This window comes from Coturnix japonica, chromosome 1 (genome assembly GCF_001577835.2).
Source record: "Coturnix japonica isolate 7356 chromosome 1, Coturnix japonica 2.1, whole genome shotgun sequence".
In the NCBI taxonomy this organism is placed as follows: Eukaryota; Metazoa; Chordata; class Aves; order Galliformes; family Phasianidae; genus Coturnix; species Coturnix japonica.
In genome coordinates, this window is record NC_029516.1 from 145506545 (window position 1) to 145533030 (window position 26486).

At 34.9% G+C, this 26486-nt stretch overlaps 1 protein-coding gene across 2 annotated transcripts in view; it reads left to right on the plus strand.

Moving 5' to 3' along the window:
- DIAPH3 (diaphanous related formin 3) overlaps positions 1-26094 on the plus strand; it is a 211247-nt gene extending 185153 nt beyond the window's left edge. For both annotated transcript variants that reach the window (XM_015851688.2, XM_015851687.2), the window contains one exon: positions 22964-26094. In XM_015851688.2, the coding sequence (XP_015707174.1) occupies positions 22964-23220 (257 nt within the window). In that variant the 3' untranslated portion in view covers positions 23221-26094. The remainder of the gene's footprint in view (positions 1-22963) is intronic.
- Positions 26095-26486: the final 392 nt, after the last annotated feature.

The window sequence follows — 26486 nt, forward strand, 5'->3', positions numbered from 1 at the left end:
ATTAGACATTGTCAAATGATTTCCCAGCAAGTGCAGAAGTATCTGAATTATAATGTGAGTTTCTAGCTATTTGCAATAAGAATGTAAATAAGGTGACACAAAGCCTTATTTACAGTGACTAATGAAAGCTGTTATACTGCAGTCAGAGGGATACAGAGCAACAGGGCAATTCATTAGGAGAAAAACAGTTAACAAACAGCTAAAGCATGCCAGTTTGGACCTTTTCCTTTGAATTTGAAAACATATATGCTTCTTCTGATTTATTATGCTAGATAATTCTTTCTAAGGAAAAGTAGGTGGTAAGTAACTATTGTTGCCTGCTGGTTTCTACTAATTCACAGAAGTGCTTAGAGGAGATGTATCATTTCTGGCTTTGTAACGGATAGATAAATATGCTTTTGCCACAGTGAGCCCCTTTAATATGCTGTACTTGTGATTTGCCGCAATAAGGGGTTGATTCAATATACAATATAAGCACATACATAAATCCCTCCTGATTTCGAGCATCTCTATTTAAATTCAGTATTCAACTAAGCTAGATCAGGGAATCAGTAATGTAAATCAGGCAATATGGACTTAATTTATACACTTCTAAACTACAGCTTCTGTAATAATATGAGTGTGTATCTAAAAACAAAGCAGCGCTTACCTTTGTGATTGATTTTCTTCCCATTTTCATATATTTAAGACACAATTACAAGAAATAGAAATTATAAAAGCTGTGTTTAAGTTCATTTTTCTCTTTTGTACAAGCAAGATATATATTGGAAACAAAGAAAACTGTCACAGAAGTTTAGTGATAAGTTTTATACTTCTGCAAACAGGCTCCATCTGATAATTCTTTTTGGAAAAAAGGAAAATTGTTATTATACCGAATTATTATTCAAAATTGTATTACATGAGTGTTGGAGTACCAGCTGCTTCCATAATGTGCAACTCAGTCCAAGCTAGTGTGTTTGAACATCCTTCAGATAGTTCAAGAACCATGTGTTTTTCCCTCTGCAATTGAAGTTGAAATTAGATTTCTAATTTTGCACTGTTCTTCTTACACGCACAACTTGAAATTACTCAACAAATACTATTACTGACAGTAGGTAACGATATTTCAATAAGCAGTGGCCATGCAAGCCTCAGTTGCAACATATGCTAACGTTTTTGAATACATATGGTAGAAAAGCAGACATTAAGTAATAATAATAACATCCTACACAGCTTAATGAAAAAGAGGTGATGGAGAGTCAACAGCTATAAGCCTTTAAAGATAGCAAGCATTTTGAACATAAGGCATAGTAAAAGTGGTAACAACTAAAGACTGGACATATTATAAGCATGGTAAACAATATGGGAAGTCAAGATTAGCTGGATATTTAATGCATCACAACTTGAAGCACGATTCTAAAAGACACAATTTCTTATTTAATTACAAAAGTCAGAAAGATTTAATAGAAAATTAAGACACTCCTGCAGAACTGTAGACATTTCCACGAGTAGCTCAATGTGTTTACAACAGAACTGTACATACTTCTACAGAACTAGACATAAAGAAGCTCTAACTTATCCTGCACTAGTCTTAAACTGTAGTAAACTCATCTGTAATTTGTGAAAATTAAAATTACTATGAATTCAAAAGTACTTTGAATAATATGTATAACACAAAGAATGTACTTGTATTAGCTGCATACAGTTAGAACAAAGTTTGACAAAGTATTCTATAAATACACCTATATATATACCACAGAAACAGAGCTTTATAAATAAACCGTAGTTGCCAATAAGTTTTTGAATTTTCAGTTTAAATCTCCACAAGAAAATGACCTTTCCTTGAACAGCAGTTTCATTTAACTCTAAGACCTTACTTCTTTTAGGAGAACAGCTGGAAATAGGACAGCTAGACCATTTGATCCTTCTTTTATTCTTTCTCCCATTGAAGCAAGCTACAGTTTTGCTGTCTATCCATACTGAAATCAAACTGAAATATTAATGAGATTTCTCTTTAGGCACTCATATGAACATATCAGAGTTAAGAAACAAGTTTGTCCTCCAAATACCATTAAGATAGTTGCATGTCTTTTGCTGTAATTACCCACCTCCAAAAAAATAAAATAAATAAAAAATTCAAAGTATTCTGTAACAGGCAACGAATATGGGGATTTCCTTTCACAGAAATGAATCTTAAATCTTACCTGACCCTTTAATATGTTACAGATACTGTGTAGGAGAAGCAAATGATAAAGAATGACTGGGACAGTTAAATAAGTTTTAATGTATACAACTTCAAGAAATTTTAAAGTTCACTGAGACTGCAAATTTCAACTTTAATTGTAGAGGGAAAAGCACACGGTTCTTGAACTGTATGAAGGATATTCAAGAACATTTATTTGGAAAGAGTTATCCTTTATGGAAGCAATTGGTACTCCAACGCTGTTTTAATGTCCTACCTTTCTGAAGAATAATTCTTTAATATTTCATCATTTTTTCATGGTTTTACTGGGACATCATACTGGTAATCATACAACTGCTTTTTCAAGTATTGAGATCTGCTTATCTGTCTCTAGTTACATAAATATTTGTTTGTTATATATACGGGGAGTATTGTTTTGGTCAGTACAGCAAAATGTAAAATGCTTATAAGGACTTTGAGCTGATAGAATCTGCACTGAGAAGTTTCGAATGTGGCTTTCCATGCCAGTGCTGAGATATGAGAAGTAATATCTAGAGTGTGTTATTACAGATTTTTCTTCTCTTAAGCCCTATAAGTTCAACCTGCCATACGTAAGACTGCAAGTGTGAATGATGCGTATATGTGTAAATTTTAGAGCTTATAGGTACAGTTAAGATGATATAGTTTGCTCAGTTTTCAGTGGGGAAGTTTTACTAGGGTTATACGACAGTAAAAATGAAAGCTATACAGCACACAGAAGTAAATATATCATGTGTTAGGAATGACTGTGCTCTTGATGAAACAGTTATCTATAAGATTCCATTCTGTGTAATAGAAGCTCTTAGAAATAATTTACTGAAATTAAACTTAATTAAGAAAACTTATTTAATATTCATACTTTGGTTTAGCTGTCTCATATAAGCATCCTTGTCAACAGTCTGGAGATTCCACTCTGAAACTTCTGTTTTCCAACCAGTCCTTATGGGAACAAAACTCAGTGTTGATCATGCTACATTTCCTAATCATATCTGAGCAGAAAATCAGTGGGACTTTGTTTCTTTTAGAAGTTTTGGTCTGTTTTTAATCTGGCAAAAGATAGAGTTTAACTGAACAATTATAACTGCTCTTTCAAAGTTTCTTTACCCTTTCAGGACTGCAGACTCTGAGCTGCTGTCTTAATTTATATATTTACCTTCTTTGAATTTTCTTTCATTGTAGACCAAAACAATATATTAAGCAGGCACCTTTGTGTCAACTATTAAATTGTCTTGTGTCTGTTTCACTGTAGTTTCTTACGCCTTTGCTAATCTTGTCTGTTATGGATAAAATTTTCTATGTCTTCTATCTGAGGTTGGTGATCCCCCACCCCGCTGGGTTTTCCTGTTGTCCTATGCTCCTCCCATGTTGGAGGAACAATATACAGAAGGAAACTGAAATAAAATGTATTTGTGGGAAGAGACTTCTGACTTCTAGGGTCTGGGCAGACAGGAGTTTTGATGAAGTGGATAATTGGACTAAGCAATTTGGCCAGAAAGAAGGTGAAAATGAATGGAGAGTAAGAAGAGAGGGAAGGGCTGGATGGCCAGTGAAAGTGCTCATGAGAGCTACGCATTCAACTGAGGTTGGAGAAATGAGAGTTAACAGCTGAAGACATTAAAACACACACACACATTAAAAAAAAAAAAAAAAAAAAGCTTTGGAAAACTGTGCAAAAACATACTGTGTGATAAATAAGCGGTTGCATCTATTCAAAGGCTAAAAGTGGAGAAAAATTAGGAAGTTAGTATTAGCAGCCTGAAGTTTTGCCAAGGGAGGTTTAGAGTGGATATTGAGAAGAATTTCTTCATGAATTTCTTCAAGTACTAGAATGGGCTGCCAAGGAAATGGTGGAGTTCCCATCACTGGAGGTATTTAAGAGATATAGGGTCCTGGCATTACAAGATGGGGTTTAATGATGTAAATTGGTATGTCACATTGACGGTTAGACTTGATGATACCAAAGGTGTTTTTCAACCTAAATGATTCTATGATTCTCTGATTTCTCATCACAGGAATTTATTTATTCATTTATTTATTTATTTATTTATTTATTTTTATGGCTTACATCATGAGTAATTTTTTTGTAGGGTAGCTATTATACAGAGACAGTACCAAAGTCTACTGAGGTTTCATATCAGTAACAGCCTTGGTATTTCTTTGCACTATCTTACCAGGGAAATCTAATGCTTAAAAGGACACTTTTTCCTTCTTTTTTCTTTTTTTGTTTTTCTGTATTTTGTTTTGTTTTGGTTTTGGTTTTTCTGCTTCTCTTTTTTTCAGGGTGGTAAACTAAAATTTGGACTTATTTGACTGAGAGTTCATCAATAAATTTTAAAAAATACATGTAAAACCTTATCCTTACACATCTTCCAAAAATCCCTCTGGAAATCTGTTTATTGGCAAGTCATCTCATAACTCCAGATTTTGTTGTTTTGTGATTCTAAGCAGAATCTGTTTATCTTCATGACAAGCTGAGCATTTCTGCAAGCTGTACTACCTGTTTGAAAATTCACTTACCTAGCTTCAACAAATTTGATTGCAAAATCACTAATTCTGGCCCTTAGTTTGTCCACTAACAGATATTCTCAATAGTATATAATTTGATATTGTATGTTTAATTTCAGGCTTTTTTCTTCTAGCAGTAATAGCTATCTCAATTAATAAAGGTGGGAAAATGTTTTGAATTGGTAGAATTAAACTTACCATAAATTGCATAGCCTACCTTGTCACATTCAAATTGGAAAAGCAAAAAACTTCTGTCAAAAATTCAATTTAGCATTACAGAGATCACTGTTGTATAACAACCCTTTATCTGTAGTAGTGTACAAAAGCACTTCTAACAGTGCATCAATTTTCACAGCCATTTAGTAGATTAGAAAGCAATTGTAAACAGAGTAAAACCCACATTAACTCCTGTCAACAGCCTGCCTTTTTCTCAGTTATGGATTTGTTTGAAATAACAGTGAAGTCTAAAGTGATTGCATCAACATCACAGATTGTATTATAAATATGAATGAACCCATTGTAATGGACTGCATAGTAATATATGGCAGACATTTGTCCTTCCCATCAAAGTAACAGCTTTTGTAAAGGAAGAATAGCTATGACATAAGGGAACATGTCACTCTACAAGAAATTATTCCTCCCGTTATGAAACAGTAATTGTGCCAACTGACAGGTTTTCAAACTATCCTGAATTTTTATTTTATAGTAATGTACCATTAAGAACTGTTTGATGTTTCTCCTAACTGAAATCATATATGCATATGCATACATATGCATGTATGTACATGTGTTTTTATGTTAAAGTGAGCAGTTATCAATGGTTAGATTATTTTGGGATTATTTTTGGTTTTTAATAACACTGCTTAAAAACAATAAATACATCAAGAATAAAAAGTATACTGTTGGGGTTTGGGGGGTTTGTTTGTTTGTTTTTGTTTTAAATTGGAACTCACCAGTTGGTGATAACTGCAATAAATTGATTTACTGCAAATGGTGAATGTTGATCATTAAACAATTGAATATCCTTCATATACAGTATTACACACTATACATAATACAGTGAAGTGTATTTTGTATTTTCTTCATTTCTCTGGAGAGTTACTTTCCAGAAGAAGGTGGTTCCTAATGTCATTAACTATACTATAACCCTGGACACTAGACATTTTCAAATGCCTGTTTCTAGAAGTGCATATGTTTTGTTGCAGTCACAGATGATGAAGATTTCTCTCCTACAACTCCATTTCTCATGTTAGAAATCTATGGCTGTTGAATAATTCTGGTACTGCTACCACAATCCTACTTGCAAAATTATGTATCCCATTATAACTGAGAATTTCTCTGGGGGTTTTCTGATCCTTTTTTTTTTAAGGGGGGAGAGGGGAAAGGGTGCAATTTGTGCAATAAGTAAGATGGCTGCTCCAAAGTAATGCCTCCTATTCTTTTATGCTGGCACATGACATCAGAGGCAGATGTTGATGATATGGCAGTAGAGAATGAATCTTCCCACCAGGATTCCATTATATTTTGTTGCTATGTGGCAGATAGCAACAGAGGGGCAGTATGATTGAATGGCATTTGACATGGAAGTGCGTATAAAGCAAAGGTGTGTCAATGAATTCCTCCATGTGGAAAAATGACCATGGCATTTTTGTATAGATAATACATATCAATTAATGTCAACCCATTGACATTAATTGATGCTTGCTAAATGTTTATGAAAACCAAACAGGGGATGTAAGCTCAGTGAGGCGGTGGGTGGTGCTTTTCAGCATCAGAAACAGTGATCTGAAAGACAAACCAGGTTCTGGATGGCCATGGTAATCCAGTGCATACAATCATAGAATGGCTTGGTTTGAAAGGACCTCAAGGATCATGAAGTTCTAACCCCCGTACTCCATGCAGGGCCACCAACCTCCATATCTAATACTAGACCAGGCTGCCCAGGGCCCTATCCAACCTGGCCTTGGTGCAGCTGAAGTATCATCTATAATCCTCTTATCTGTCATAAGCATTCATGTTAATTCTTTCCAAAACGTGATACCGCTTAATGCCAACTCACATATATGGTCAATCTAATTTACTGTGTAAATTATATCTTACTGATCTGTGTTTAAGAAAAAAAAAGAAGTCTTAAGTAGCCAGCCAGCTACACAAAGCACTAGATTTAGTGGTCTCTGTCTACCGTATATCTGTTTATCTTCTTCAGCCCACTTCTCTGCCTGACTTACACCACTAATAAAAAACATTTTATTAGGAATAAGAGTCAGAAACTGCCATTCAAAGCTGACAGTTCTCAGGTGGGTTTCAATACCTATAAGGAAAGTAAAGAAAGCTCATGGTCTGATGTAGGTGTATTCCACTTAATTTCATGGAACTTGTTGTAACTATCTATTTAAAACTAATCTAAACTGGACTTTAAAACTTAAAAAAAAAAAAAAAAGAAATAGATATCTAAAGTATGTACTTTTAATTGTACTCTAAGATTACCTTTTTCCCTTGACTAGTCACTTGACAGTGCAATCACTTTTCTGTTTTTGTCCTGTAGAGTCAGGCATAATGATTCTGTGTAAAGACTACAATATCCTACAAGGATTTTATTGTAGTGGACTATAGCAGATGTGGATGCATAGATAAGATCTATAGACAACATCTCACACTTTGTGTTGACCTTGAAAATTAAATAGTTTGTATTGTTGGTACAGTACTATACAATTTCAGCCACCTTCAGATGTATTATGTGTTTGCCTATTAAAAGAGTCTCAAAAATTTGAAATCTATTTATTTCAGTAGGGTCTTTTGTTTGTGTAACAGTCATTCCTGCTTGGAAGAATATGGAAATGTATATAGTGTGATAAAAGAAATTACTTTCTGTATTAATTCTGATGGGCAGAGGTCATTCAGATTATTTCTGTGTGGATGATGAGATATAGCATAAAAGTCTATTAATCTGTAAAAGTGAACAAGGTGTATGTCCAGAGATGAAAAAAAGTTTAACTGCATGTATTTATTTGATACCAAAAACACTATTTATTTTTATTATTATTATTATTATTATTATTATTATTATTATTATTATTATTATTATTATAGCTGTTAGAATGTTAGAACTCCTTTTCTTTATTAATTCTTTAGGTTTATGTTTTATGGAATAATTCAAATTTAATGTCATGCTTAGTATGCTTACAAGAAGAAAAAATCTTTAATCTATGCATAAAATATGGTGATATGATCCAGTGAAAGTATTTTGTTTATTGTATATTTTAAATGGCAATGAGACTATATGAGTTAAAGTAGTGTTGAATAACAGGTATTGCTATGGTTTTATACTATTTTTTTTAAGTTGATACACATTCTAATAAGTACTGTTAGAGATTGTTGGTGGTTTGTTTTTATTTGAGAGAAAGAATCTGTATACATTTTCATGAGACTTAAATCACTTTCCCCTTAATCCTTTCACCTAAGCTAGAAGTCTTTGGTAACACAAATTCAAACACATAAGGCCGAGTAATATCTAAAATCCAGTTGCCTTGCTATACAAAGCAAAACACCATATTTATATCTTAATCCCTTAAAACTAGAAGCAAACGCTGCATATGAGATTCTTAGGTTTCAATATACACTATTAGAATTTATAAATTTTGCATAGCTAGGACTAAATCTAAACCATTATCAGCTTAAAGCAGTGATAATTTTCACATGAGGGGTAGAATTCCATATGTCAGTACAGTTATTTTATAGGCTGATTGTAAGTCCTGAATATGTTTCAGGCTTGTTAGAGACTTGCAAAACTACACAAATTTATATCACAGATCTGTAAACATAAATAACTGTAAAATATATGCCTAAGTATTTAGAGAAAAGGAAGTGAACATAAAGGATTTTTAAGAAGCAAAACTTTATGATAAGTAACAGCTGAGTGGCGTACTTAATAATGACTATTTTCACATCTGCCATTCTTGACTGTATATTATATACAAAACAGTTTTCCCCTGTTCATGTCTAAACTACTTGCTTTAACAAACAGAATGTGATTTACTTCCACAAGAACAAACTTTATGAAATTCTATTGCTTATGTTAAATAAGCATTGAGAGTGGTGCACATCATCTGTTATCTACCTCTGAAATCACTGAGAGTATAACATAGGATCATACAATCTCCTGTCACTATCCTGACTAGACAGTCCGCCATTTATGCAGATTTTATGTAGTCAAAAGTTCGAACTTTTCAAATACAGAAGTTATAACCTTTAAAAATAGTATCTGGTAACTTACTTTTAGATGGCTACTGCAGGCATTCACATTTGAGTTAGTTACTGTAAGCTGTCTCTACCTGTTTCAGATATCTACATCAGGGTGAAATGAAGCACACTTCAGAAGTGCTTGTTTCTCCTCATTGACTGTGAAGGGAGCCTGAGGCAACTAGCAGAAACTCATTTACTCCAGTGAATCTCACATGGGGATCATTGGCCTTTGGCCAGGCACAAGGACACACAGGACTAAGCATGCTCCATTGTTTCAAATAATTTTATACAGTACTGCCAAAAAAAAGATTATTTTGTTTCTGTAGTTGCAGTGCGCCTATACAAATGCAATTGAACTTTGTTCTGAGGTATGCTTTTAGATAATAGAAGATTAAAATACAGACCTACACCTCATTTTATTCAAACTGTTCCCATTTAAATGTTAAATTATGGAAAAAAACTCTTTTGTCATTACTAATCTCAGAAGCAGCAAACTTATATCATAGAATCATAGAATGGCCTAGCTTAGAAGGGACCTTAAAGATCATCTAGTTCCAACCCTGTGCTGTGGGTGGAGTTGTCACCCACCAGCTCAGACTGCTCAGGGCCTCATCCAACCTGGCCTTGAACAACTCCAGGGATGGGGGCATCCACAGCTTCTATGTGCAACCCATTCCAATACCTCACCACCTTCTGAATTAAAGATTTCTTCCTAATGTCTAACCTAAATCTCCCCTCTTTTATTTTAAAAGCCATTCCTCCTTGTCCCATCATTATTAAACAGTATCAGTTTAAATGTTATCAAACAAAGTCAGTCCCCCTCCTGCTAACAAGCTCTCCTCATGTACTGGAAGGCCACAGTGATGTCTTCACAAAGCCTTCTATTCTCCAAGCTAAACGTGCTCAGATCCCCCAACCTTTTTTCATAAAAGAGGTGCTCCAGCCCTTTGATCATCTTTGTTCCCTTCCTTTGGACCCGCTCCAACATCTCTGCGCATCACTTCTTGTATCTAAAGCAAGAAGGCCTCATCCATATACTTCTCTTGATCAGATGGCCTGCATTAATTTCTGAGCACCAGATGTATTTTGCTGGTTTAGTCCCTAATTTTCACACACAGGCTCTCCATGGCTATATTTCAGAGGCAGTTCTTAATAGATACCTATATTTTGGTATAGAGGGCAAGTCCTCTGACTTGCCTATCCCTTCTAAAACGCCTGTAGTGCATTGGAAAGGAAGGTAGAAGGTTCGAAAGGACCTACCAGATCATCTATTCCATCTGTTGCCCCACTACCCTTTCTACCACAAGCTACTAAACCATATCTCATAGCTCCTCATCCTCAAGATGCCTCTTGAACACTGCCAGGGACACATCACCTCCCTGGGCAGAGCATCTCAAACCAGGAGAATTGAGGAGAACGCTAGCTGTACTCCTGATCCCTGCAACATCTTTCCAAGAGACATAAAGGCCTTTTTAATAATTTTGCAATTTCCTAGTTACAGACACAGCCAGAAAGATCAGATGTAGTTTGCAGTAGCTGAATTCTTAGAGGATATTCTCCCTCACCACCATAGTCTTCCTGAGTTGGGATATTTCTGAAGTGAAATACATGAAGATCTAACCATAATTTTTAGAACTGTCCTCTGAATCTGCTGAACAGTTATTCTTCAGTGGTGCTGGTTGATGCTAGGAATCCTGATTTGTTCACAGTATTATTGCAGAAATCTTAAAATTATATTTCTTCTTTTGGATGTTACTTTAAAATGATCAAGTCTGTTCTTGAGATTTGCATTTTAATAGATTTTACCTAGGCTGCATTCAGCTGCTGAACACTGAGTTATTTATCAGTAGAATTTGTTTTTCTTCATAGCATTTAAAGCTATTTGGGTATAACATTACTCTTTTGAAATGAGTTCTAATGAGGATGCTAGGAAAGATTTGGAAATATAAACCTAACATATTTACCATGACTGAGTAACTTAACTGATGAGCTAGCAATGTGTTTACAGAACATATTCATTCTAGAAAGAAATGTCATTATGACAATTTCAATTATTATATGCAGTGTGTTTCCTAAGAGGTGTTTTTAGGTTCTCTTCAGAATGTGATGGCAGGAAAAGAATTTTCTTTTTCAGAAATGCAGTGGTCGTGATTATATATGACCTGTATATGACAGTTATATATGAGTATTCTGGTATTCATGAAAATTTAAGAGGAAAAAGAAGGAATAATGGTGGCACATGGGAAAGTGAGGAGATTTCTGAATATGTTCTACTAAGCAATCAGATGGTTTCCATCACAGACAGGCTTACTTCTAGAACGAGATTATTTTCTCTGCACTAAGTATATATGCTCAGAGAAGAAGTGCGAGCTTGTAGAGGGGGGTTTATACCAGTATAAAGTGATACAGTAAACTGAACAAAAGCTGAGAGGGAGAGGAATGGAAATGTGTTAGGCAAATATCAAAACTGTGAAACTGTATCTTGGAAGTCTTAAAAGTCTTAAAACTGATGCGTGAATAGCTTTCATCAAATGTAGATATGCAATGGCAACTAAATAAGTATTGATCTGTTAAAATATCAGCAGTTGTGCCAGGTCTGTCTGGGTGGAAGTTAACTTTCTTCCTGGCAGCCCATATGGTGCTGTGCTTTGTGTTCCCAACAGAGCTCTGTTGATGACACACCAATGTTTTGTCTGTTGCTGAAGAGTTCCAGGACTTCCCCTCCCTCACCCCCAAAATACATACAGCATCTTGGCAAGGCTTTGGGAAAGATGTCACCCAAGCTCAATGAAGAGCTATTCCATACATGTAACATCATGCTCAGCAATAAAATCTCCAGGGAAAAAAGAAGTAAGGGGGAAACATTTGTAGCTATGGTGTTTGTCTTACTCTTACACTTGCTGAAAAAGAAAACCGTTAATGCTAATTCAGATAAATTCCAGTGGTCTTTGCTGTAATCTGCTGTCCTCTGAATTGAATCATTTGACTGTTCATGCTACAGAAAAAAATAAGTTAAGCTTGTATTTTTCTATTACTTGTGATTGACCAGACTTTTCTGTTATTACTTTAATTACCTCTCAAGCAGTGTTCTGATGTGTGGTCGCATGCAGCTCAGTGTTCTGTGAGTCCTTCAACATGACGATTCATGGAATAATTATCCTGTCATCACACCTTGATTCATTGTTACGTAGTTTCCCAGGCTTGTGGTCTTGCTCACATTTGCTTAGCAACCAGATCACACATCTCTGATACTTATTATTCAAGTAATCACCCTCCACAGTACATAGATGCATCAATTAAAGCTTTACAATGAAGTATATTGTTTTGTGTAGTATCCTCAGGTGTCAGGAATTAGAAATTGGCTAATCTGAGTTGATATTAAACAAACACGCATGCAAACATTCTAAACAAAAAAATGTGGTAGGTCATGATCAACAGGAAATTGAAGAAAAAATATATTTTGTTCTTAAAATGTTCAGTCTTTTCTAGAGGCTTATCAATATAAATGCAGTTCTGAAATGTCTAAGGACCAAACATCTATTTTAGATGTGTGTTTTTTTCAGATGAAAATCAATTTATATCTCCATTATTGGCTCTTACCTATATTCTTTGTAAACATTTTCTGGCTAATTTTCAGATTTGGGTAGATTTCACAGCAAATTATTATTAGAATGTGACTTGAGTAGCAAGAAGCTGTCAAGATGGTTCAGTGATTTAATGTTGGCATCCTGCAGCTCTGACTGTAATCAGCAGATGCACTGGCATTACCATAAATGTTTTCTCTGACAAAAAAAGAGATTTTTCCTGTTTGGAGGCTGCTGTTTCTGATTAAATTTAGTTTGGCTTCTTTTGCATAATTAATATACCATGATGATCTCTAACCTTTTGTTTTTAGTATCACCTTTTGAGCTAGGTACATTTGCAAGGCTGCTTTGTAAGTCAAAATAGACAAAGTAATACCAGGTCCATATGTAAAATTCTTTTTCCTTTCAGTTGTTTAGGAGGTCTTGCTGCTTTCAGCCTTGATTTTTCAGTGAATGTAAAGGGATCATTTGTTCAGTCTCTTTTATTGGCTCTGTGTCTGCATTAAGTTTTTCATCTAAGTGAGAGAAAAGCTTCTTCTATTAGACCAAAGAATGTGGACCAAAGAAATTTATGTCTTAAATTAAAAAAATCCTCCCTTACATAGCAAGACTAACTGATCTTTTCTGATACTTGATCAATGATACACACTAACTGCATGTAATTGATTAGGAAAAGAGGAATCTGGAAATCTCAGAGCTGGCTTTTGAGGATTAACTGAGTTTTTACATAACAAAGTGTCTGCAAAGTGTTTATCTGTTAAAATATAGGACGCAAATGTGTTCATGAAGTGAGAAATGCATACCATTAATGATGTTAAACAGAACGTTTTGAATTTGTCTGGATTGGATTAATTACCTATGACAATGTATTTAGAATTTGTTTCAGATAATAATCCGTGATGATGGGGGAAGTGAGTAAGAGCCATCTTTAGAGAAAATTTCCTTAATTAGATTCTGTTGAAAACCTAGTCCCTTTGCAAAGTGATTTGTTAAACTTGCAGCGTACAGTTCTTGGTGTGAAACACATCTATCACTGGATCATGTCAAGAGCAGGATTATTTTCAGATCTCATCTTCCTTCACACATGAGCAAGGCCCAATCACAGTCCATCCCAAAGAGAGGAAATAAATAATTGAGTGAAAACTCATAACATTAATTAGCTTGATACGCTGAAAGAGAACTGTCAGAGCAGTTTATAGGCAGTCTTGAGAAACAAGCAGAAAATGAATCACTTTTTACATTGCATTTATTTCCTAATATTTGTTTTTTAGTAAGGCTCTTAAAAATGTACTATTTCCTGCTGCACGGTTTCTACTTTCTAGCATGATTTTGACCATTAAATTTTCTACAGCAGAGAAAAGGAAGAACCATAGTAATAATAATTCTTGAATGATGAAAGTCACATGAAGTAAGGTGACTCAGCTTCAGACTATCTCCAGTGCATTCATGAAGGCAATCTTGGATGTTAGTGTACGCAGGTTACACTTCACAATCACCTCTTTGCTTCCGTGCTGTAAAGAGAGGAGCATGGGAGCCTGGAAGCTATTCCTGCAGTCTTTTGGATAATAGTGAATGACGGCACACTGTGACTGTGACCTGTGTGGGCGCAAACTGCCCAAGAACATTGTTCCAGTACGAGTTAGAGGAATGTAAGAAAATTGCATTTCTACTTGACTGTTAAGACTAACACTCGCCTACTTTACCTGCAGTCTTCACCTTTTAACTTTATGTTACTCCCAAAAGCATTTGCAGGACTACTTTTACTTTAGAAGCAGGCTGATTCCATAGGAGAAAAGTACAATGGATGATGAAAGATTTTTTTTCCCATTAGTTTTCACATTACAAAATGTTTGTGCTCTACCTTCAATATTTCAACTTATCAGTACTCTGATTGCTGATATAGGTGTGGAAATGGAAATTGATATGGATGACATGGATATACAAATAGTATGCTTTTCTAGCAGTAATTAGAATGCTTAGGATCCTTTGTAAAGCTTTCTTATCAGGAATAGTGGATAAGAAGAGGATAAACTCAAGAGTTTGGCATTAAATTCTAAAGGCAATTACTAGGCACAGTTGTTGTTTTTTGTAAAATATTTATGTTAAATTAATAAATACTTAACAAGCAACAATACTATTTAGAACTGCAGTGAGTGGAAGCTCATTAATAACAGGTCATTCTTTTAGATGTTTTTTATTGTTTGGATTTGTTGAGATTTTATTTTCCAGAGATGTGAAGGTTCCCACTGCTCTTTTTGTTGTGGAAGAGGGGCAGAGAGAGGGTTGGTCCACAACAATTGAGAAAACACTGCCACAATTTTAGTGTTTGTTTTCCATTTATTTTCCCCAACACATTACTTATCATTACACATTGCAGCTGCCAGAGGCTTTCCTTTGATGCTAGCAATGCTTATGCATATTCCTTAAATTCTGTATCAAAGTGTAGTTTGTATTCATCTATCTATAGGTAGATACCGCACAAAAGTGTTTGGAAACTAAATGGATCTCCTGTTCAAAGCCGTCAGTTTAGAATTAGATTTTTTTTTTTTATTATTACATAAATCATCAGAATATTATCAGAGTATAGCTTATAAAACATTAATATGGACCTTATGTAAAAATGGACCTCTCTGTACTTTGTCACGCCAACTTGAAATGGTCAACTACAATATGCTTGTGTATAGAGTAGAAAGCCCAGTAATGAAACACACTTCAGAAATTTAAACTAACCCAGATATATTAGTCAAAGATCATTATAATTTCCTGACTGTTTCCTTTTCTGAGGAACAGAAATGTTTGTACCTATTTGTATCCTGGAAGAAATCCCATAAACACCTCATTTGAATAAGAATTCCAGCCACTGCCCAAAAGCATACTGTCACTAAGCCTCATCTATAAGAATGAGATAGGATTGAGGTTCATCTTTTCACCTTCCTTCATCCCAACATAAATAAGATTAGTTTACTGCTTATTAATACTAGACATACACAAAATTATTCATCTGTTCTTTAATTAAGAAACTTGCTCTTCTTTATTTTTTAAGAATAACTCAAACCATGTGCTCTAAAAATCAATGGTGATCATAAAGTAGGTTTCAAGTTTGGAAGTTTCCATTTTTCAGTGTCCTAGAAACTACCAAATGTATCTTCATTTATGGAAAGATGCATGAGAACAAAACAAGATCCACTATTATGCAGTGAAATTAGGAAGGAGGCTAAAGCCATAAGACTGAATTAACCATTGTGCACTTTCAGAGGTTTCCCTCCTCGCTTACATATAAAGCTTGGGTAAATTTTATCATCAATTTGATAACAATTGTTCTTGTTTCCTCTTGAGAGACAATTAAGACTTGCATTTAAATCATAATAACTTAAATTTACATTTCTTGTAATGAAAGTCATTGCCATATTAGATTAAATTATAAACAGAAATTGTTTCCACACATCTCAATGCAAATGCAAGGTGCATTTGGAAGAAGTAGGGGTAAGACTGAATGGAGTGATCAGCAGGAGCTTGTCTTTGGGGAAGATGTAGGTTAGCAAGAGATTAAAACAGTTTTGAAAGGCTTTGCTTTAAGAATGGGTAAAAGGAGCTGGGTCAGCACAGTTTGTTTCTTCCCAAATTAATTTATTCAGAGTTTATAATTGATTTGCATTGAAATTTAGTTTATATAAATTCTCTAACCCAGTCTCACTTAGTTCTGGCATACTCTCTTTTTGCCTCTGAAATGAACACAAAAACTATATTCAGTGTTACTGAAAACTTAGTGAATCTCATCTTAACTGAACTATTGATTAATGTTTATTCCTTGCATTTCACACTTTTTAATAAAACACTAGAACAGCAACATCAATTAAATGTATGTTTTTATTTTTTATTTAATCTTTGAAGGCTCAGTAACACTTTTCTGTGCCTTATCAAATCTTTTCTGCTTTGGATTAAGTCAAATTGTGAGCATTTAGCATGAAGTATTATGGTCTAAGAAATTTCTTATCAAAGATCATTTGAGTACAGCTAACACTGCTTTAGGTGCTAGGGTTAGTGCTGTGGGGTATAAATGAAATAAGTCACACCAACACACAACACTCCCCTGATTTTGGGGATTTTCTTCCATCCTTCCCTTGTCAGTCACAGAAATGTTGAAAAAATAGGAAACTAATAAAAAATGGCAATAAAATATATTTTAAGTATTTTTCATTACACTATCCAGCAAGGTGATGATAGAACATTTTTATGAGTCATGTTATGTAATAGGCATGTGCCTTCTAGCTATTGCAGTCTTTCCTATTACATCTGAATTTTGCTCCTGGGAGGTAAGGCTGGCTTTTAAGGATGAGAATTAGGTGCTGTGACGTTCTAACACCAGTGCCAAGGAATGGATTTCAGAGCACTAACTTCGGGCTGTATAAATGACTTTAAGGAAATAAGAAAATCGAGGCTCACAAATGTGCAGCACGTTAAGATGTAGTAGGGATGGAGGGGCAGTGCAGAAAATAAGGCCCCCATTTCCTCCTGTTGTGGTTTAACCCAGCAAGTAGCTGAGTACCACACAGTTGTTTGCTCACTCCCACCACCTTGGGAATGGGGGAGAGAATCAGAATTTGTGTGTCGAGGTAAAACTATTTACTAAGATAGAAAAAAGGATAATAGTTCTGTATGTCTGTATAACAGTTCTGTATGTATGTATAAATATATATTTATATATATTTATACACATGTTGTGATGCACAAACAATTGCTCACCACCCCCTGACCACTGCCCAGCTAGCCACCCAAGCAGTGAAAAAGAGCCCAGTTAACTCCTACCCCTTTCAAAACTCCTTCCACATGATGGTGTAAAATATCTCTTTGGCTAAATGATGTGCAATGTCCCTTTGGCCAGTTTAAGTCAGCTTACCTAATTCTTTTCCCTCCCAGCTTCTCGGGTCTTTCACTAAGAGTGGCCTTGATTCTGTATATATATTCTGCATAGCTGCTTAGGAGCTTGGGAGCAGCAATAAACATCAGTGTATTATCGTCATTGTTTTTCTCCTAGACTGAAACATAGCATCATACCATGTGATAAAGAAAAATCCATCCCAGATGAAACTGTGACACCTACTTGAGAAGAAAACAGGAACTAATGATTTTGTTTTTGCCCTTTCTGATAGTACAAAAGCCAAGAGTTTGGTATATGGAATTTCAAAATCACCATTTTGAATATTGGAGTTTTTTTCTCCTGTTGTTCTGGGAAGCCACATGGGTACAACATGAACATGATTCAGTACCTCTTCCCTGACTTTCAGTTTCACTCATCAGGGACAGGGAACCAAGGTCAAAGTATGACACCACGCTGAGCAGCCAGTGGTGAGGGCTATTACTTTTACCAAGCCAAAACCATTTGACATGGGGGCATGCCCCTAGAATATTTTCTAGCAAAGTCAAGTCATGATTCATAATGTAAAAATAATTTGCATTTGTGATAAGGGTGATGTGTAAGTGTTGTCTGAAGAAAATCTATCAGCATAGACATAGCTTCAGGAATATAATGCACATGGAGCAGAAGCCAAAGAGATCAGAAATACTACACTGAGTCTTTGAGCAATTTTCCTTGTTAACTCGGTAAAAGATGTAATGAGACTATAACTGCAATCGTTCTTGCCTATATTATGATTTTATCATGCCCCACATTGAGATGTATGACTGTAATACAAGCTTATAATGCCATGTAATGTCGTTCTCTTTATTGTATTTACAGCTTTATTTTCCAATCAGTGTACAAGTATTTACATAAAAACTAAATATGTCCTTAGTACCAAGACTTTTATTGAGAGACTATGCAATGAAATAAAGCTTTTCAAAGTACATTTTTATTTAAAATATTTATTACCGGCTTTAGAAAAACCTGTGTCTCAACTTCAGTAAGTCTCTTGAAATCATTTTTGTTCACCATTAAAGATAATATATAACAGCATTAGGCAGGATTTAAAAATCTCCAACCGATCGTATTTTGTTTCCCCAGGTTCACAGCAGTCAGGTCTCACATTGCTGATGTTTTTTGTTCACATACTATTGCACAATTTCTTTTTTTTTCCCTGAATATAAAGTATGTGGCTTTTAATAGATTATGTTATTCTATCCTAGGACACCATTTAAACTAAGGAAAGCTATTAAGCACAATTTTCTGTCAACTGTTTTTTTCTGAACACTGTTGTTAATCAAAGTAATTTTAGAAGACTTGTCTCACTATGATAGCAGCTATTTGGCCCCGGGTTATGTGAATACAATTTTGAGATGTTTTTGATTAACAGCAATGTTCAAGAAACTCACATCTGGAAAAACTGAATTTTAATAGGCCTAAAGATGTCAAGGATCTACAATAAGATAAGATCTGAACACTTAGACTTCAGTAGTGTACAATGTGATCTCTATCATACCTGAGCCTCAAAGCATTCAGTAGTGGTAAAGTCAAAATTATTATGGGGAAAAGTTTTCTTACTGTAGTCTTTAGAAACCTTAAGTGTGAAATCAAAGTTTTTGTTCTTTTTTATTTTTCTTTTTTCTTTTTAAATTTTCATCTTCATAGTGATTATTGATGTGTAAGTGATGGTTAATTGATTTCTCAGAGCAGCCAAACATTAGAAACATCAGTCTTATGGACCATAACTATTTCCAATGTATACAACTAATTAATAACTTCTGTCTATAATCAGTGATTTTTAATGCCTGATTTCTTTTTTGTCTTGCTGCTGCATGAAGGTAGAGGTTGCTACAGTAGGTGAACAAGTAGTGCATCTTCATCAATGTAAGCTTTTTTATTCACAAGACTTCATGTAGATGTGCTTCTCCATGAGTAGTTCCCTTTTAACTGCCTTTAGCATTGTTTTCAGTTCACTCTGTATTTGAAACAAGTTGTGTAGTGTGTAAATGCACTTATTTATTCTGTACACAGTCTCAAATGGAGTTTTCAAATATATTTTCACATGTACTTCTGGTTTCAGATAAAAGCACAAACTGAAATGATAAATGACCATGGCGGAATGGTTCAAGGTAGTTTAAAAAAAAACCTGTTAATTCTGTCCGGTTTATGGATCTCCTGTAGATTCCTTTGTTACAGAAAGGAAAATACTGAAAGTGTTGCCCAATGCCCCTTACCTACTTCTTTGCTATTGCAGACGGCCACATGAAATATCTTTTCAGGAACAGATTAAATAGCTCCTCATAACTGATCATGCTTTTTTTTTTTTTTCTTGCTTTAGTATACATGCATTCCAGAACTTCCTTACTCTAATGCTTCAAAGCATTCCAATCTCTAATAGAAATATAGTAATGATTATTTATTCTTGTGCTTAATTTATCAAATAATTTGGACATGAGGGTTTTCCTGAATATAAATAGACTGTGGAGTGGGTGTGGTACCAAGTCACCAAAGCATGAAAGCTTTGAATCAATGTGTGAAGCAGTACAGGTTGTTGCAGAGTTTGGGGTTGATGCTAATTACTGCTTTATTAAAATAAAATACTGGCAAATTAAAAATTATTTCTAAGGAATTAGTGTGAGTTTCTCCGTTTGTTCTTACTAATATCTAATTAGTTTTGAACTTTAACTTAAACGGCAGCAGTCCTTCACTCTGATAAAAAGAATAGTTTTTTGGATACTTATTTACTAAAGTGAAATCTAGGACTACAAGTATGTAGAAACTTTCTGAATCAGGTCCAGCAGAAAAGTTCAGTGTTTCTGAATAGGATTCCTAACAGACAGTTTACTGTGCTGGGAATTGCCTACAGCCAAATCTGCTAATACCGAGCATGCATTAAGGAGTATAGAAAACCTTCCTTAATTGAAAGAACATACAAGGTGCCACCTGACTTAGGAAGCATCTGAAACAACTTTAAGATGATAGAACTGGATTCAGATAATGTATGTAAATGACTGAAGCAAAATGTTCTCATTTCTTAGTATTAAGGATATAACTATGTGATTGTTTCAAGGAATTCTGACTTCTTCCCTGAACAACAAGCAAAGTAAGGACTAATGACATAAATGAACTGGTTGTCAAGGCACTTCCTAATGCCATACCCTGTTTTTGCAGGAAGGGAAGGACTCTGGTCTTACAAATTGACTTTGTTCATAGAATCATAGAATGGCTCGGGTTGGAAGTGACCCCAAGGATCAAGATCCAAGTCCTCTGCAACAGGCAGGGCCAGCAACCTCCAGATCTGATATTAGACCAGGCTGCCCAGGGCCCCATCCAACCTGGCCTTGAACACCTCTAGGGATGGAGCATCCACAGTCTCTCTGGGCAGTCTGTTCTAGCACCTCACCACTCTCTCTGTGAAGAAATTCCCCTTGACATCCAATCTAAACCTTGCTTCCTTCAGCTTAAAACCATTCCCCTTTGTCCTGTAACTATCTACTCTTGTAAAAAGTTGATTCCTGTCCTTTTTATAATCCCCTTTTAAATACTGGAAGGCTGCAATGAGGTCTTCTCACAGCTTTCTCTTCTCCAAGTTGAATAAGCCCAGCTCCCTGAATCTGTATTCATAGAGGAGGTGCTCCAGCCCTCTGTTCACTAGTGTACTCCAAGGAAGTCAAGATTGTCAATGCCATTGCTGCTGCTTTAAAGGGAAAAAAAAGAAAAAAAGAAAGAAAGAAAGAAAAAACACAACAAATTATACTCAGCTTTACTCAGTCATTTACAGTAGAATTCCAGATTGTAATTAGCAAGTTATGAGACATCTTTCTGCAAGTCTAAATCAGAGTTTCAAAGTGGGATGATGCTGTAGATAGATCCCAACATCTACTGTTTCTTGGCAGTTAACTTGGAGCAGTTTCTTGCTTAATCTTTTTGCTTTTCTAAGATACTTAAGTCATATCATGAGAAAGTGGGAAAAGCCTTAGTGCATTAGCATTCACTACAGCTTTTACTGAGTATAGTTCTTCATGCTAAATTGATCCTTGACTGTTCTGGGGCAAGGATTCCAGTGAACTGCCAAGTAGTTGGAACTTGAGTGTTAGTCCAAACCTACACCTAATCTTTGATTCTGGCATTTTATCTTTTGGTTTAAAATGTATTGATTTTCAAAACACGTGTTTTTCCCACTACTCCTAGGTTATCTTTAACACAATCTAAACAAAAACAGCTACAATGCAGCTTAAAATCTGTGTACCGATACAGGTGGCATGCTTTTCTTGGCCTGTAAATATGTGTTCAGAATCAATAAATGTAAACATTTAAGCAGAATGGGATATTTTAATTAATATAATGGGTTTATTATGTGTAATTATGAAGATGTGTTCATCTCCAATCTTTGGCCTTCTGGAAATCTGAAGTGTACATTACTGCATCTTTGGGGGCAAACTGTTTTCCATAATACAAAATAGAAATTAGGTTTTTCTGCTAAGTGAGAAAAAATAAGCTGTTATCAAAATTTAATTAAGAACTATTTATCTGCATTAAAAGATGATAGAAAGGCATTTATTTTCCTCCACTTCCCAAAGGGTGATTGCACTTGTAAAATTTGCTGAGATTGTCCAAGAAAGTGTGTAAAATCCTCATCCATCACTGGGAGCCTCTGGTCAGGGAATGACAGTGCAGTAAATATCTTCAGCAGCTGCCTTTTAATGTACAAGCTGTTTTTGGTAGGAATTTTCAGCTCTCACATAAAACACACTGTCATGAGTGACTGCCTGTGCTCCAAAGTCATTACTATTGGGATGATGGAACATCTTTTAGAGAATAACCAAAAAAACTTTAAATGTCATGTCAAGTTTGCTGAAGCCAGTTTCAAGCCTTGTTCAAGGTTACATGAATATTGAGTATGCCTGTTTTTAAAAAGTTTGAGATCTATGAGAGGGACTCTTCAGATGCTGTTACATGAATATTGGGGCTGTGTGCACGGTAGAAATCTGTCCTTTAATACACATCAGCCCAGCAAAGCACCTGAATCTTAACCAAGTGCAGCTTCTTCTGACAGTTAATACCAATGATATTAAGCAAAAAGTAGCAGATTCTGAAAATTGCTTAGCTGCCTAAATAAGAATTGTTACAATGGAAATAGATTATTTCTTTTACATTTCAAAATTTGATCATTTAAAAAATATGTAGGAAATGTAATTAACCAGATAAAAGTTTGGAAGCCATTGTGAAGTGCTGAGTAATGTTTTCTCTTTGACTCAAGTGAGAAAGAAGGATCCTGTCAGTCTCTGTTCCTGATTTTATGGGAAATATGGATGCTAATCTAATAAAGTTGTGTAAAGTTTGTATTACTTCCAAGGGACCAGGCTTGCTGTTTTTTTCTTCATTGTTCTTGCCTCTGTGAACATCATTAATGTTTTTAATGAGTCATCTGCACGTGAAATTTTGTTTTGTCAAGAGATGTTTTCAAATAACTGAGTATTGAAACTGAGCATTTTATGTTGAGATGAAGCTTATTTGCTTTATCTTTCACAGAGAACCAGAAAGCACAACTAGAGAAGTCATGTTCGCGCCACAATATCAGCTTAAACTCGACAAGAAGCCCAGTCACCAAAGAAGTTACTTATGATGTGGAAACAAGTTCTACAGCTTGGAACAAGGCTGCTGGGAGAAAGGAAGCCTGTAATGGAGAAGGCAACAAAGAAAGGAAGACAGAGCGTAATGGGTCTCCTTCTAAGGGTGAAACCATTCCAGAGGTAGAAGCTCTCCTGGCAAGGCTGCGAGCACTATAGAATATAAATCAAAGCTTTAAAACAATCTATAATAGATAGCTTGAAAAGATACACTAATTTTCCATTACTGACATTACGTACTTGTGAGTTTCAAACTTCTCTACATATTAATACTCTGCTTCCAAACTCCACAAAAACAGACTGTAGATTTTCTTGACATTAGAAAGACTTTTTATTATGCCTTTATCTATTGAGACTACAAAAAAATATCAGCAGAAACAAATAATGAATTATTCCAAGGCATGATCATTTTATTTGAGAAACTCCTGACCATATGTTTTGAGAACTTCTCAATAGTCGTATCTCATAAGTATTGTTAGATCTCCATGCCTGGGAATATGGGAATGCAAGAAAAGTAGTCTTATGTTTTCCACTGCAATTTCTGTTCTGAAGAAATATTAGTACCTAAAAGGTGTTATTACAGCAACATTTGCAATTATAGTAATGGGAAATGTGTATCAGATAAATTTTTCAGACATATTCCAGTCTGAGTTCATTGAAGAGCACCAAAGTTCACTTAGTCGTATATTCATTTACAAAATGGAAATCCATGGACAGTAAACAGAAAAATCTATGCAGATTATATACTTTATGTGTGAATAATATATTGCTCCTCTTAATCTTAGTCGTACCAAGTATATCAAGATTATATATATATATATATATATAATTTCTATGAATGCAGTGTTTTGCAGTTGTATCTGTAGTGGGCAAAAGGTCATTCTCCACAGTTATTTACCAATGTAATTTTTTATCTTTTCACATGTGAGTTAATGTGTTTCTACAAAAGGAACATATAATGGAAAAGGTTTCTACAATTGGATTTTCACAAACTCATTTTCCAGTAGCCCATAAAGTCTTATTTGCTGGCACAATAGGAAACTTGCACATAATTGCATCTCTTTTATCGCACTGTCATTGTACATTGTTACATGTTTGCTATCATTTTTATTAATTGCACATCATAAAGAATTGCTACCTATGTTACCAAGTAGGAAGCTACTATTATTATCTTTGCTCCATTATTTAAAACTTCCTTATTATTAGAGTGTATTAGATATTAGATATCTTTCTTCTAAATTACTCTATTTTTCTTTACAAAACACTGAAAAACATGTCTTCCAATAAGAGTCAGTTATGAAACCAGTGTTTCAGTGCTTCAGTGCTTTTTATATCCTTGTTTAAGTTGCCTTCTTACTTTCTGCACTAAACATTAATAAAGTTAATTAGAACTCTGAAATTGGGCCTGTTTATACATACTGCATGGAGTGTTTTTCAGCCATCATGGGAATCAATCTCGTGTTTCTGGGGCTGTTGTAACCATCATTATACACTCTAATTACACTTCCTGCATTAGCTTTTGAAAAATAGAAAATATGAAGAGAAGTCTGGGAAAGATGCAGGGAAATTCTATCAGGCCATCATTTATTCAGTGCTGCTTGCAAAACAATGGACCAGGGTGTCACACAAGGCTGCCTTTGGTGCCTTTTAGTAAGTGAACAGCATCTGCTAATCTCATAAAAACTAAAGTGTGGGTTGCACTGGTGTTAACAATGTCCATTCTAGTCACTCCTGTAAGTTGTAAGCCATAATTGTGCATAATGCAGCTGTTGGTAAAGTACCACTAAGATCTTCTGCTCCTTGTCAAGTGTTAAGACTTAATGCACATGCTTACAGGGTACCATTCAAATTGCAGTCTAGAGAGTACAGTATGCTTGACTAAATAAAACTAAATAAAATATATTTTGAAGAAAGAAAAATACAGTTGCTGAAGACATGCTGAAATAAAAGGGCTGGGAGTGGAAAACCAACTCTGAAATACAAAAGCGATAGCCAGCTGAATGAAAGTGGGTATACAAGCTCATTTTCATGAAGAGTTTCATTACATTTGTTCATTTAAACAAGTGGGTAACAATCCACATCAGAAAACTGACAGTTCAGGGCACCAGTGTGTCATTTATCAAGCAAATCAAATTAATGAAGCTACCTAATGGAATTTTCAATAAATAAAGAGCTCCTAGCAGCCTTTAGCATCTTCTGATTTAAAAATATTTTCTTTTAAAATTATAGCTCTTAAGGCATCTTTTTGTACAGGCAGGGAAGCTCTTAGGAATGCATCCCAGGGTTTCTGGTCCCTGTTAGACCTTGTGTTTATGAATTAATACTTTCAAGCAGACATCAAGTTAATTCACAGTTTCTTTTGTATGACTAGGAGAATAAAGAAAAAAAGCTTTGCAACTTTTCACAACCCGTGTAAATACAGTGTGTAGTTTTTCCCCTTCAGCATTTCTTTTTACCACCATAATTTGATGTGTTCAGGGCTGAAGTACACAGTCCAGTTGAAGTGCACAGCAAGTTTTCTCTTTACATTTCATCCATCTTTATAAGTAAACAATCAGGATATTTTGAATAGGAAAAATGCGTACAATGCCTAACGGATCCAAGTAACAGTAACAATGAGAATGTTATGCCTCTACTCCATTATTATGCTTTTATGCTTTTATTAAAGTGTAAAACTCAGCTTCTAAATTGTATGGGGTAAATTGTTTTAATTCGCTTAATTAATTCATTAATTGAGTTTAAAATTTAAAGCTAAATAAATTTTTAAAAGTGAGTGCGGACTTTTAATGCTGTGTGCTAGTTATTTTTAGTAGGACATTTTAATAAGAATCAAGCCTACTGCCTGATATGTAGGACTGAACTCTGTACCACCTGTGCTAGATACTGAAGGTTTCACAAGCAGTGAAAAGCCCTCTGTTTCTGTAATTCACACCTGAAAATTAAACCCTTATTAAAAGAACTTTAATTAATTTAATTTTAATAAAGAACCTGCTATTTTCAGACATAACTGTCCAAATAAAAGCAATTGAGAGATCCTGTGGGGTAGACTTCACTGTTCATTCTTTACTTGAGCAGCATACAGCAGGCACAAACAGCAGGGGCTTTTCTTGCCAGTAAGCTGTAAAGGTCTTACTCATTTTTGATACTTCACATTCATTCAGGATGACTTTTCATTTACTTCAGTAAAAGAATTTTGATTGTTATATCAATTTTCAGTTTATATATACACCATACATATGGCAGTGGTCTAAATTCATACATACATAATTCTAATGGCTTGACCTTCTCAAGATATTAATGTTTGCTATCAGTTTCCTTAAGCTATATGCATCCAAGCTTGACATCTGGCTTATGGACCATAGGTGATATACTAGTCCATGTGAAGGCAGAAGGAAAAATGATGGTAGTGTCTTTATTACCAAACA